At 29.9% G+C, this 16,192-nt stretch overlaps 1 protein-coding gene across 2 annotated transcripts in view; it reads left to right on the top strand.

The window, feature by feature from the left end:
* Nucleotides 1-1,446: 1,446 nt before the first annotated feature.
* Nucleotides 1,447-16,192, top strand: part of LOC136079942 (uncharacterized) — a 31,509-nt gene continuing 16,763 nt past the window's right edge. For both annotated transcript variants that reach the window (XM_065796608.1, XM_065796609.1), the window contains exon 1: nt 1,447-1,546. Coding sequence is in view for 1 of the 2 variants with exons in the window: in XM_065796609.1 (XP_065652681.1) it covers nt 1,546 (1 nt within the window). In the remaining variant the exon portion in view is untranslated. The remainder of the gene's footprint in view (nt 1,547-16,192) is intronic.

Genomic DNA, 16,192 nt, shown 5'->3' on the forward strand with positions numbered 1-16,192 from the left:
AACAGAGCCCGCAAAATCATTTGGTTTAACCCTCGATTTAGCAAAAACGTTAGCACCAAAGTGGGAAAATGTTTTTTAAAACTTATTGACAAACATTTTCCTAATAATAACAATCTGCATAAACATCTTTAACAGGGACACAGTCAAAGTTAGCTACAGTTGTATGCCAATTGTAAAATCTGTTATAAATTCGCACAACAAATACATTTATGCAACAATACAAACCCTAATCATTAGAACTATAACTGCTATAATAAAAATCTCTGTCCGCTGTTCAATAAATGTTTAACAAGCAACAATGTATATCAAGCAAATGTTACAAATAATAATCTTGATTCATCTTCTAATAAAAAATCCTAAATTGGGATAAGTGAGACTCCTTTAAATTAAGATACGCTAATCATGTTAAATCATTTAACATCTCTAAATACAAAAATCATACTGAGCTCTCAAAAAATTTATGGAAGTTAAAAAAAGCAAACTTAGTTCCTATAGTTAAGTGGAAAATTCTCAAGCGGTGTCGAGCATATAATCCAACATCCAAATCTTGCAAACTATGTCTGACCGAAAAATATGAAATTCTATATTTGAAAAATACTAATTTATTGGATAAAAGGAGTGAGATTGTTTCTAAGTGTAAACATTGAAACAGATTCCTGCATTCCCAATATGACACTGGCGATTAAAAAAGATGTTTTTCCATATAATAATATACTTTTCCATATAATAGTATGTGCTGCAAACGGCATGTAAACGTTTTTGATAATTGCATAACATCATTTATATCATCACATGAAATAACACCAAACCAAATTCAAAGATTGATAGATTTGAAGGTTTGTTATAAAACACCTGTAGATGAGGGAAAAAACAAAGTTCTAATGCAATATCAGAGAAGTTTTTATAAAAATATTTGACCATATAAACTTTAAGTGCCCTAAAAAAGATATTCTTTTTCATCTTGCTTTTTTATTTATTTATTGATCTATTTTATAATTATTTCACTTTATATTTGTCACACTCAAATCGAAAAAAAAATTGATTATTATTACATAATCAAGACAACAATATATATATATATATATATATATATATATATATATATATATATATATATATATATATATATATATATATATATATATATATATATATATAGATATATATAGATATATATAGATATATAGATATACAGATATTATATATATATATATATATATATATATATATATATATATATATATATATATATATATATATATATATATATATATATATATATATATATTTGACGAATTTAGTCGGGTGTTTGACACAATTAATTTTTTTTAAGGAACCGTTACTTTTTAAGGATTCACCCAATCCCTCCTTATTTTATTCGTAGAATTGCCTTTGTATATATTGTTTATAATATTCAATGAAATTTTTAAGTCTTTTTTTAGCTCAGCTGCTATTCCAAACAAAATGGATTTAAAATTGAATTTCTAATTGATTATCAAGTTGATTTTTTCTGAACAAAAAGATGTTATATGTATATGCCAGAAAAGTGAGTGCTTTTTTGATTATCCTAACTTAATAAATCTTTTTTTTTTTTCCGTTTTTTGAATTTTTTTTTTTTTTTTACCATAAAACTGGTTTACAAGGAAACTGCTTAGCAATGTAGCAGAGACTTATTACTCATTATATATTTGGAATAAAAAGATTTCCAAATAAAATGTTTGGGATAAACCTTATCTAAAGAACAAGTAAAATTTGAAGTCTTTTTATCCTAAAATTTTCAATTTCACTTGTTCTTTAGATAAGATTTTACTGTTGTTTCAATTTTAGTTGTTACTAATTACTAATTGTTATAAAATGCTCAAACTCGTTAAGGTGTTAGATAAAAGTTAAACAAGGATGAAAAAATAACACATAAACAGTTGCTACAAATATACCCGCCGCGAGGAGCTTTGTATCCGAGTTTTGAACAGTAGGGCGCAAAATGACCAGAGTTTTTTTCAAACTTTATTAAAAGAGATTGATAATGCATTAATGATTACGTTCTTTAAGCTTCTTATATTAAAATTTTATTTAGTTACCCGAATATTATTGTAAGCCGATTTTACAAGCGGGATTCTGAGACTAACAAATTCGTGGAAACAAATAAAAGCAATGAAAGAGTAAAGCACAACCACTAATGTTAATAATATTATTAAATACGAATAATAATGACAATAATAACGATGTCAATACTAATTATGATTATAATAAGAGTAGCTAAAATAAAAAGTAAAAAAAAGTAAACTTAGACAGACTTTAGTGACTTAGGTAAACGCAAAAGTTATATACAAAAAGTTAGAAAGTTACAAGCAGTTGAAAACTGATCAAATTAACTATTTATAATGATATTAAAAAAAATTATATTATTATAAATAAGAGATAAAACTATTAATAATAACAATACCAAATGTAGCAATAGCAATAATTATAATTATAATGATTAAAACAATATTATGAATAATATTACAATAATAACAAAACGTTAACAAATGTTATAAATAAAAACACGGCACACAAAAACAGCAACAAAATGTGTAAAGAGTTTAAAATGAATGAACAATATTGAAATGATGAAGAAAAAACGGTACAATCTACAAAAATAATGGACTAAATATCACATGATTTTCAATTGTTTACGCTGATACACTGTATGAACCTAAAAAAAGACAATAAGCTTTTATATTTCTTATTTACTGATTTAAATTTTCATCTTGACAATTTTTAAGCATGTCAATCGTACTTAAGCACATGTTAAGTTACCGTTTACGGCAAGGTATTCCACTAAGACACAACACGGTTTGTAAAGAATTTCTCTCTCTGCACGAAGTCCAGTACTCGTTTCTGCGCCAGTCGTTGATTATAACCTCGCATATTGTACTTTGATGATGATGGGCAACTCAGTTCTACGTGGAAGTTTGTTTTGTTAATTTTGAGCATGAATTTAAAAATCTGGATTAAACCACCTTTTTTTCTTCTCTCTTTGAGTGTGGTGAGGCTTAACATAGCTATTATCTACTCAGAAATTTTATGTTTAATAAAAGAAAATGTTGTAGCCGCAAGGTTTTGGACTTTTTCCGGCGCGTCATAGTCTCCTTGTTGGTATGGTGACCACGCCTTGATGGTGTAATAAAGGTGAGGTTGAACATACGTGGTGTACAGCTTTTTCCACAGTGATAAACTCAACAAAAAAATTTCTATTAGTCTCCCAAACAATTGGTTAGCTTTTGCAACAGCTGCCGTAACTTAAACTTTGAATTTAAGGTCTTCCAAAATTAGAACTCCAAGATCTTTTTTAAAATAAGTAGTTTCAATATCAAGTGGCAGGCTGTCTTGTTCTGGCATGAAATAATCTTGTGTTAATACTTTTTCCATCGACCTTTTGCATCACTTTACACTTCTTGATAGTGAAGTTCATCTGCCATCATTTTGACCATTCAACGGCTTATTTTATTTCTTCTTCAAAAAGTTTGGCATTCCGGTCCGATTATACAATGCCAATGATTTTATTATTATCAATGTAGAGCGATTATATTTAATAATCAGCATAATGATGTTTTAATATGTCTGGAAGATCGTTGATGTTCCGAACAAACAGTAACGGCTCTAAAACTTAACCCTGTGGTGTGCTGCATGAAAGATTTTTTGTTTCGAGGTGTGTTCTCCAATTACAACTCTCTCCCGCTTTCCTGAGAGCCATGCTTTGATTCGCGCTTGAAGCTCATATTTGATTCCGTAGCTTTGAAGTTAATGGAGAATGTTTTTGTAGGCTACTTTATTGAAGGATTTTTCCAGAATATTACGTCTGTAATGTATCCCTGGTATATAGTTTCTACATAATATTGTCTTGAGACAAGTTACTCGATATTATTCGCCAGACACAACTTTTTGAAAACAAAATCATTTTGGGTTTTTGATATCAAACCGTTTTGAATAACGTGATTCATAATCTTATCACAAACAAAAGCGCTCCATAACTTTGCCAAGAATACAAGTAAGTGATACTGGTCTATATATGAATGCTTTGAGTTTGGATCCCTTTTTGAAAATTGGTGTTTTATTTGAGTGCTTCTAATTGTCCTGCACTTCATATTTTGTAAACGAAGTTTAAAAAATAATTGTAAGCGGAATAGAAAACACTGCGATGCACCTTTTAAGTAACCGTTAACAAACACAGTCGGTACGCATTGACTTTTTCTTTGTTTCATAGTTTTAAGGCTCTTTGGTATTTTATCTCGTATAATTAACTGCGTCTTTGTCGTAAATGTTACCGTGCGCGGTTTGAAATCTGGCATCGGACCTTGCAGCTCAGTCACAAAATCAGACGGAAAGTGTTTATTCTTAATTCGACATGTTTCTATCCCCTCGAATGTGCTTTCCCTTTTCCGTCCTCAAAAATTTGTATTTGAGCTTTAACATTCTGCGTTTAATTTATATAGGTGGAAACCAACTTTGGGTTATACTTTGAAGATTAAATAATTGCTAATTCAAAATCTAGGACTGCTTTTTTAACCTCCTTATTAACCTGATTACGTGATTCGACATTTTTCTTTTGAAGGATTTTATCTGTAAAGCGCCCGGCGACTCGGTACATTCCCCAAAGTTATCCTTTTTCTACGATTGCCTGCTTACCTTTTGGTGTTACCCTTGGTTTGGTTACATTGACAGTGGGATTGTTCATAGTTGGTATAAAACGCTTGCAGGCATCTTCTCCTAGTTGACAAACAGTTGGTAACACTCGTTTGTTGAAAGGCCCTTTCCAGTCTAACGTTTTAAAGTATGTTGATACTTCCGTTTATTAGACTTTACTCCATATACCATATAAACCACGTCTTTGTAATTGTTAATTGACGCTCATTTTCTACGTATACGGTTGTGAAAGATAATAGGCAGTGTGATTGCTCTTGTATTGTAGCCCTAATGGTACTTCTTTTTTGATGTTGACAAAACCACCTGACTTGTGACTTTTGATCTAAATTATTATTAGGTGTGCTTTGTGTATGATTTGATTTTCTGCATCTCGGAAAAGTTATTAATAGTGACAGGTGGTTATCTTTCAGGCATGCCTAAACTATCGTGTCGCTAGACCAGTTCTCAGAAACATGACTAACCGTAGTTACTCTACCACCATCATTTACTGCTTTGTATTTAGTGTGTCAACTTGTTCAACATTGTTAGAGTTTAGTCGTCTTGTGGTGTCTTCCCGCCTTTAGAGCTAGGATTCTGTCTGCCAGACTAGAAAGTAAAACTTGAAGAAGACTACCTTGTTCAGACATCCGACGGACGTCTTCTGAACGACGCTACCCACCTGGGTAGGTGAGTTGTTATTGAAGTTTTTACATTTTTTTAGTCAACATACTGACTTTATTGTAATTTTGATAACTCCAACTTTGGTATAGTCGGATTTTTCCGATTCGGCAATAGCGACTAAATCAACGTTGCACTCCTTCGCTCGTCTGTTTTTGGAGTTGTTGTTGAAAAGTTGAAAAGCCTAGAAAAGTTGATGTTGCTCTAGAATTTATTTTGTGAATTATTAAGAACGTTAGAGTAGGATGGCTTTGCCTGTTAATTTTTTTGCTGTGCTAACAGACGCGTTACTAACGTCTTTATTAAGACGTCGATTTCATTTTGAAAAAGTTAGTCCTACGCTTTAAACTGATATTTTACTGCTTTTAGTAGAAAGGTTAGAGTTGCAAAGAGCATGCTTGTAAAAAAAGTCTTTAGCCATTTCAAGATTTTTTGTTTTTGAGCTGCCCAAGAAGCATTGCTGTATACAGAGTTTACCCGATGAATGCGGCATAGTTTCGTTCCATTGGTGCACGGGTATTACTAAGTTAGCGATTTCAATAACATGTATATACATTTTATTACCCAAGAGACAAAAGTTTCAGCATTTGTTTTTTTGAATAAAAAAAATAAGAAGCTTCAATATGCTGTTTCTATAATTATCTTTATGGTGTTAAATACACATATAAATAATACTTTTCTTATACTTGTATAATGTTTTTCTTGAATATTCGTTTATATGATACTAAATATCTTTTTAATTTTTTTCAAAAAACCAAAACTAAATTAATGAAATAAAACGTATATACCTTATATACTTAGAAATATTGTATAAAACGTTTATATTTTCTATATATTGATCATACATATAATGATAACTTATTACCTATAATATAGTAATAATAAATTTTTTCAGTATTTAAAAGTACTTATATAACAATAAATTTTAATTACTTTAGTAGCACAAATAAAATAGCTTTTTAAACTGGAATTAATCCAATACAAAATAAAATTAAAAAAAATCACTTGGAAACGCAACTTCAACGCTTCAAAATCTACAAACAATAACTACCCAGCAAGCACACATGCGTTGATAAAATGTTAGAACAATATTGCGCGTTGTGTTGACCCACATCGAACGCCAACGTTGTTTTTATATTACTTTGGCTACAAATGCGACGTTGCCAATAACCAAAAAACAACGTTGTATTTTAAGTCTGCATTGCGTAATATTTTACGTTGGTAAACGTTGCATTTTACGTTGGCGAAACGTTGTATTTTAAGTTGATTTAACTTTACATTTTACGTTAGCACAACGTTATGTATGTATATATATATATGTATATATATATATATATATATATATATATATATATATATATATATATATATATATATATATATATATATATATATATATATATATATATATATATATGCACATTAATTATTATATACATAGATGCATATATAATTGTATTCACTTATACATATATATTTCATCTATTTTGGTTTTGTGGTTTATCCTCCTCCGGCTAATTGCCATATAGACGCCACATTACCGAGAACCGCAAAAACAAGTTCGGCTCCAAACGGAGCGTCATAACCCGCTCTGCGGACCAAGAGTAAAGTGATTTTGGGAAGAACGAAGATATGTTAGAGTGAAAGATAGAAGTAGTCGATTTAGAAAGATAGCATAAAGACAGAGGACAGGATTGCACGCGATGTTAGAAGGTGCAATTAAAATTTGTTCGCGAATTAATTTTTAATTAATACGTAACATCTTATATTTCATCTATTTTGATGAATTATTTTTGCTGATGACGTTTTTTTATCCATATCTAATTGAAGAGGCATTTTTTGTCTTTGTTTTGCTTGTGGCTTGGTACTGCGTTATATAAGAATGAGAAAAATGCATTAGCAAATCATATTTCCATAATCAACTGAAATATTTGGATGAAAAATAAATTTTATAAATTATACAAATATATATTTGTTTTTTCTCAATGCAAAGACAACGTTGATTCACTGTATATAACTCAACATTTTTCCAATCTATATGAATTAACGTTGACCCAATTATATAATCCAACGTTAATCCATGCCCATTAAATTAAAGTTGGTATATAAACATTGGATCAATTTTAATCCATATACATTGTATCAATGTTGTATTTAGATCGGAAAAACACCCAACTTTTGCGCTGTTTTTACATACGTTGGATCAATGTAATTTTGCTAAATATTTTTAATCACCTAAGTATTAAGGTTTTCATTAATATAAATACGATAAAACTAACATTGGATCATGTGTTTACATACGTTGGCCCACCGTAATTGTGCTAGCTTTTTAAGAAAAGAAAATTGAAGTCCTAACTATTATATATATATATATATATATATATATATATATATATATATATATATATATATATATATATATATATATATATATATATATATATATATATATATATAATATATATATATATATATATATATATATATATATATATATATATATATATTAACATTAGTATTATTTCAAACGCATGTGAAACTTTTGGTTAGATATTTATTATTTCTAATGCTAATATATGTTCATAAAATATATTTATATTAGAATTATGTTTAACAGCTATATATTAAATTACTCAAGCACCTCGAATCAAATTTATATAATTATACAGGATAGTAATATAATGGATAGATAGAATAACAAAATTTTAAGAAAAGAAAGTTAGAAATATTTTGACAAAATGTTGACAAGGGAGAAAAAGAAAGGTAAAAATTGCGGAAAAAATTTTTAGCATAAATAACGACGAGCTCCAGAGCAAAAATGACTATTCTGGTAAAAACTATACACTACTTAATGGGCCAGAATTCACTTTTACAGGACAAAGCTAACACCTCCTCATATAAAAAAGACTTAAGAATCATTTTTGTAACGTTTGTTATTTTCAGGAATTCTTATTGCGGTTTTAATAGTGACATAAGTTTTAATTTTGGGTTACTATGGAAAACTAAATTGCTTAGCAACCACATATTTTATCAACCTTAACAAATATAAACTGGAAAAAGTTGTACATTTATGGGATTACTTCCATAATTAAGTATTTTTATACTACAAGTGTAGTGTTACTATGGTTTTTTTAATTGGTTGATAATGATACCTGAAATACCTGGCAACGGTTCATTTTGCATAGAGTAACATTACTAGCTTAAGTAACTTTTTTTAAAGCATCAATGTTGTAAACTAGGCTAATATTAATATAGCAGTCTGATTAAAAATTATTTTATTCATTTGAAAAATTTAACACATTCCTAATTACTAATAATATGTATTTTTATGCAGCCTCTATTTTATATTTCTTGAAACTACTTCATATAAAAAGGACCCTAAATCTTAAACCTTTTTGTGTATATAATAATATAAAAACTTTGATTTAAAATTATTTTTCTAACCAAAACATGTATATTCTGATAGTTTTAAAACAGCTTTAGCTTTTTTTTCTTCACCGTGCTAGCGCAAATTACAACCTGATGCTATCAATAATTCTTAAGATAAATATGATGTGACTAATGGCGTCAATCTTCTTTGCTTTGCAATACTTTTTAAAGTATCAAAATTGGGGTCTGCTAGATACTACAGTTGGATAAGTGCAGAGTTTTCTTTATCAACTGAAACAGTTAGTTGAATATTCTTGTTATCAATTACATATTCAATTGATATTGGTTTATTTTGTAGCCTTTATTTGTTATTCTCTTCGCAACGAATTTTAAGGTTTTCGCATATATACCTTTGCTAAAGATGCTTTATGAAATTAGACAAGTTATTATTTGCAGTTAAGTTTATGCCATTTACAACTGCATCCAAAATATTAAGATTAGCTCAGTTCAAGTTTTCTAGTATTGTATATGAATAAATATAAATATTTTTTATATTTTAATTATGTAAAAATATGAATTTTATTTACAAAATTTTATAAAAAGGTATTGTAAGACATTAATTATAAAACAAGTTTGTAACACGTATCTAGTCTTGCTGAGACCCCATTATTGCTTTTTTTTTTTTTTTTTCTTCGCTGTTTATATAAAAATAAAATAATAAATTACAATGAAACTTTTACGTTACACAAAGAATATATATAAAACAGACAGGGGCTCCAAGAAGATACTGATGACTGGTGTCACCACAATCTTTTCATAGAGCCCCTTTACAATAGCATTTAAAGCCCACATGGCTTTAGTAAATTTACAATAAAATATTTTTTCTGAAAAATACTACGTGAAGAATAAAACTCATATATACATCCTCATATATACACATACACATACACAAACACATATACAAACATACTTACACACACATATATAAACATACTTGCATATATATCAGAAGTTAAGGAGATGCAATTTCATTTGTCGTTTAAAAGAGGAAGTGCTTTTCAAACCTTTTACATTGTTATTTTTTAATTGATTCCATAATGACGGACCTTGGTTAATAACTGAAAATTTTGACACTTGCGATTTTAGTCTGCTCAATTGATAGTTATGGTTGCTATTTGACCAAAGATTGTATTTTTGTGAAAACACCAATGTAAAAATATCAGAAAATACTTTTGGCAGCAGATTATTCTTATATTTATACATAAACAATAATATTTGAAGCGAATTAAGTTTTGATATATTTAACACATTCATGTATTTTATTACAGGGGAAGGGTTTTCTAATCTTTTTAAATAGTTAACCGCTTTACATGCGTGATTTTGTAGCCTCTGTAATCTTTTTAATTTAGTTTTGCGTGTGTTAGCCAAACAATATTAGCGTAAGAGAGATGACATTGAAAATGACTGAAGTAAAGCATTTTGCGTTACTAATAATCAAGAAAGGCCCTAGATTTATATAATACACTTATAGCAGAAGATATTTTTGCTTCAATAAGACTAATATGTTTTTTCCATCATAGCTTCTCATTAAATATTACTCCCGAAAACCTTGTGTAATTTACTCGATTTATTTCATTTTTATTAATTGACAGTTTTGGCAACTTTAACGGAAGATTAGTTGATTGTCTTATTTTATGGAAGAGAGTAAAACTTGTTTTTTCACAATTTAATGATAACTTATTAGCTATGAACCATTGATTAAAGCTTTCCAGTTCAGTGTTCATTATTTCGAACAATATTTTTACATCAGAATTGTTGTAGAATAAATTTGTATCGTCTGCATACATAATTGACGATATTTTATGAGAAGCATAAAATATTGTCAATTATGTATTTCATATCATTTACATATATTAAAAATAATAAAGGTCGCAAGATCGATCCCTGTGGGACTCCGCAATCAATATCAAGAGCTCCTGACTCCTCCAGGACTACAAACTGTTTTCTATTAAAAAGATAACTTTTAACCCACTTATATGTAAGTCCTTTAATGCCGTAATGCTTTAACTTTGAAAGCAAAATTCCGTGATCAACAGTATCGAATGCCTTAGAGAGATCGATAAATACTCCAATTACTTGTTCCCCTTTATCAAAGCACATAGATATTTTATTAGAAAGTTCAATAATAGCGTGTTCAGTAGAGCAGTATCTCTGAAATCCAAATTGATTTTTGTATAAAAGCGTATTTAATGTCATGTAATCATAAATTCTATTAAAAATTACCCTTTCAAATATTTCAAGACAGGGAGTAGTAATTACCCTTTCAAATATTTCAAGACAGGGAGTAGTAATATAGGGCGTTAATTGGAAACAGAAGAACAATCACCATTTTTAAAAACTGGGTGAATTTTAGCTAATTTTAATTTATCAGGAAATATACTATTCTCAAATGAAAATGCTATTAAATAAAATAATGGTTTACTTATACTATCCATAACATATATAGCTACACTATTAGTAATGTCGTCATATCCACATGATTTGTTACGCTTTAGTTCAAATAGTGCTTTGTTAAACTCGTGTTTATTTTTTCATTAGATATGCTAGTTGCGGGTTTATCTCCCAAGTATTCATCAAACACTTTAGCCGACTGAACAATATTAGATGCAAGAGAGGCGCCTACATTAACAAAATATTTGTTAAATTCTTGACATATATTTTTTTCACTTGTTATAGTTTTGTTGTTAATGATTACTTTTTTCACTTGTTATAGTTTTGTTGTTAATAATTACTTTTTTTGGTAAGCAAGAGAGTTTCTTTTTCTCTCTTCCAGTTACTTCATTTTTAATAGATCAAGTTTTCTTGATATCAAACTTGTTTTTATCCAGCTGGTTAGAATAGTACTTTATTTTAGCTTGTTTTAAGTTATTTTGATAAAACTTTTTATATGATTTGTACGCATTTTCGTCAATTTCCTTTCCAGATTTTAGAAATTTTATATAAAGCTTTTGTTTTCTTTTTGATGATTTCATCAAATTATTTGTCATCCATGGGTTTTTAAGATGTTTATTTTTTATTTCAGTGGTTAATTTTGGGCAGACATTGTCATAAACATTTTGAAAAGTATTCAAAAAATTGTCAAACGCGCTATTGGGGTCTGCAGAGGAATAGACATCTTCCCATCGCTCTTCGTACAACTTCTTTTTAAGTTTATCTAGGCTTTTAATACAAAGATTTCTTTTAGTAACAAATACTTTTTTATTGCCGTCGTTAGATGAAACTCCGTGCGCAATGTGATAGATAGGAAAATGATCAGAGAAATCTGAAATAAAAATGCCAGATTCGAAATGAGTATCTAAAAAATTATTAGTTAAAATATTATCAATTGAGGACGAAGTAGTTCTTGTAATACGCTTTACAAAAAGTTTTTTTTGCTTTAAATACAAACTTGTCAAGAATATAGATTGCAACGCCGCCTCCCATGTTTCCAACACGTGGTTGACATTATTTTGTAAGATGATAAATTGTACAAAGAGTTTTCTGACAAAGGCATTTTTGCATCTTCCCAAGTTTCTGAGATACATATAACATCAAAAAGATAGTTTATAGAGTAATAAAAATGTTTAAAAGCCTCAAAGTTTTTATTCATTGATCTTATGTTTATACTTAGGATACTAAAATCTTTATTGTTTTTTCTCTATTACACTCGTCAGGTTTATAGTATGAGTTGTCGAGACAACTAATATTTATTTCAGTCAAAAAACTATATTCATTTTTGTTAGCTCTTAAAAAGTTTTAGACTCTAAGTTTTCAATATTAAATGTTATATTATTCTTGTTAGTTGAACTCATTTCTTATTAGATCGTTTAATAATTTTTAATCAAAGTCAATAAGTAATATAAAAAATACAAACAATAAAAATAAATTTGTTTTCACTTATCTTTGTTTGACGTCGCATTGCTTATACTCGGCATTTCTCTTACGATCAGGCGGTTGTATTCGCATATTTTCCTTGACTTCGATGCATTTTTGCTTGTGCAAATAATTCTTTGCGGATTCTCATAGTTTCTTCACTAAAGTCTTCATTAATGAAAACATATTTCCCCTTAAGATTTCTTGCCCTAGCCAGAATGTTTTCTTTTTCCTGCCCGTTTAATAATTTGCAAATAATTGCCCTCGGCTTGTTTTCAAATTTTCCAACCCGATGGGCTCTTTCTATGGTTATTGGTTCATTTATTTGAAGATCCTCTTTAATAAGCGTTTTCAGTTTTTTTAAAACTTCCTCGCTTGTCTCATTCGATCCCTCTTCAACATCCACAATCAGAGGCGTAGAAAGAATTTTTTGGTGTTTGAGATAACTTCTAGGTAACTTCCAGGCATGGAGCAAACTCCAAACATTTATATGTTTATGCTTATGTCAAATAATGAGGGCTTGCAAAAAATTGCGATGATTGGAGGCTGGGAACAAAAAAGCCCCAAAATTTCCGCCCCCCCTGCCCTAAACGTGAGAGCAACAAGTTGATGAAGTATTTTTTGTACTATTCTTAACTAGACTTATATTCATCAATAAATTTTAGATTTCATTTTTAAAATATTTTAGCGTTCAAAAATTATGACCATATAAAGTTTAAACCCCCTCAATTTGAGGGGGATGCAAATTTTATATGGTAATAATTTTTAAACGCTAATAGATAATACTATGAAACTTAAAATTTATTGATGAATATAAGTCTAGTTAAGAATAGTACAAAAAATACTTCATCAACTTGTTGCTCTAACGTTTGGGGCAGGGGGGGCCAAAAATTTTGGGGCTTTTTTGTTCCCAGCCTCCAATGATCGCAATTTTTTGCAAACCCTCAATATTTGACATAAGTATAAACATATAAATGTTTGGAGTTTGCTCCATATCTGGAAGTTACCTATCTCGAACACCAAAAAATTCTTTCTACGCCTCTGCCCAAAATTCGCAAATTGTTTCGGCGATTTCGATCTTCCAAGTCAACTGTTTTTGTTTTATTCTCGGTAGATTCGCTGACTAATTTACCTTGAAAAGATTTGATTCCAATTAACGAAGTTTTAACTTCGTCCATTTTTTTGTCAACTTTGCTTATCTTTGTCTCAAGTTGATCACCGTTAAAATTTAAGCCACGTTTAAGGTCTTCAACATCTCTTTCTAAGCTATCAATTTTTTCTTGGAAGCATCTAAAAGTATCTTTAAAGCACTTTAAAATTGTGTCAGATTGAATTGACATTAATTCCCTTAGCATTCCCATAATAATTACCTTTTCATTCTCCATAACAATAATCAAAAAAATATAAAAGTCAAATATATTAAAATATCTCTAACTTTCTTCGTTTAAACGTGCGCTCTGCTCAATATGAATGTTTCGCCATGCTTTTAATGTGAATGTTTCGCCATGCTCTTATGTTTTTAGTTGATACTACTTCTTATATATATTAATTAGTCTGCTATATCAACTCTTCTCTATTTATTATAATATATGATTGTAACCAAAAAAGTAGTTTTTTATGTAACGTAAACCGTCAGGGCCGGATTAGGACATTTTTAGGCCTGGGGCTGTAAGTATCGGAGGGCCTAATGTGGCGGTAAGGTAAAAATGCCAAGCGTTAGCGAGGCTAAACCCGGGGGTCAGTGGGCCGGAGGCCCCCAGCCGGCGGGGGGAGGGGGGGGGGTTTGGGGAGCCCCCAGACCCCCCAAGTAGGAGGGTCAGGGGGGCAGCTGCCCCCAGAATTTTTTTTTTCAATCTTGCTAATAAAAGGACACAATCTAGGTATGTTTTAGAGCATTTTTTTAATAATTTTTTACCAACTGGTTAGGTACAGCTACACCCCTTTGGCCCAGACACCCATATATATGTAAACTGACAAAAGGTCTTGAATCATGACTTAAGAAAGCAACTGCTGAGCTGTAGGTATATTTACTATTGAGACAGTGGAGTACGTGTATCAAATTGATAATGTGTTCACCTCCAATAAAGGAAGAAAATACCAATAATATTGGTATTTAAATGAAAAAATTAAAAAAATAAAAATAAACAATATTTCAAATACACAAAAATTCATTCTTTAACTCAATGTTTATTACTGTGCACTGACAAATTCTTAAGGTATTGTATTGTTGTTTTATCATGTAAATATTTTTTCATATGTTTTCCAGGATATAGATCATTGGGCGGTGACAATTTGGCAAAGGTCAAACAGAGAAGTGAAGTACATGTATACCCTTAGTACAGTCTAACATTACAAAAGCACCAATAACAATATTTAAGTTATATTGGAATAGGATAGCATTTAGCAATATAGGCAAACATATATCATTTTTAGTATTGTTGATGGTGTCAAATATTTAGCTGAAGCTAGAATCTTCATATATTTTTCTTTTGAAAGTATAAAAAAAAAAACAATAAATATAAATTGTAGCATAGTTTATGTACTATTTAGTAATTAATTTAAATTAACTTTAAAATAGTTTTTTATATATTGACTTTTCTGGCCTTTTTTGAAGCAAACTTCTTGATCACTACTGTGAAATCTCTTGATCTAACTATGTCACTTTCAATGCATAATAAAGCCAAATCATATAAGCGAGGTTGTCCCATTGTTGATCTAAGTTCATTCTTAACTCTTTTAAGGACTGAAAAAGATCTTTCTCCAGTACAGTTTGTGATCATAAGAGACGAATAAATTCTCAACACAGTGTAGACATTCACAAAGGTATCGGTCAAACTATTCTTAACTAGAAAGGTGTACATTTGCAGTTCAACACAATCAGTTTCATTGGGCGGTGACAATTTGGCAAACAGAGAAGTGAAGTGAATAAATTCACGATGACAGTTAGGTTCAACATCTTCAAAATATGTTTCACATACAAATGAAACATGATCTCTCATACCATCATTGGACAAAGATTGTAGATTTTTAAGAAAACCAAACCTTTTGCTGACTGTATCATATGCATTAGCCCTCTGTTTAAGAGCAACTAACAATTGATCAACTATAGGCAAAAAACACTGAACTTTAAACTTATCAGAAGGGGATAACTCTAGATCTTCTGAGTCACCATAATCCCATCTCTGGTTCCTCTTGCGCTTTCGCCTTGATTCACCTTTGTACGAATCGGTACCCAGATCCTTTCCTTCTTTTTCAAATGCTGTGAACTGGCTCCGAAGAGAATGAACAAAATCACCCAAAGAACGAAGCAGTTCCGTAGCGGTGTTGAGATCCATGTCTGCCCCTTGTAAGTACTTGCTAGTTAAATTGAACCTATTCAGAATTTTTGACCACAATTGAACTAGGATACCTGTTTCATGATGACTCATTATATCTTTCAATCCTGCGGCTTCAAGTCGTGTTTCTGGCTTTTGGGACATATCTTGACACATGATATCCAGTGTAGACTTCACTTGCGTATAGCCAACCTGGAGGGAGTGTACAGCATCATAATGTGCTGACCATCTGG

The sequence above is a fragment of the Hydra vulgaris genome, chromosome 05 (assembly GCF_038396675.1).
Source record: "Hydra vulgaris chromosome 05, alternate assembly HydraT2T_AEP".
NCBI classification, from domain to species: Eukaryota; Metazoa; Cnidaria; class Hydrozoa; order Anthoathecata; family Hydridae; genus Hydra; species Hydra vulgaris.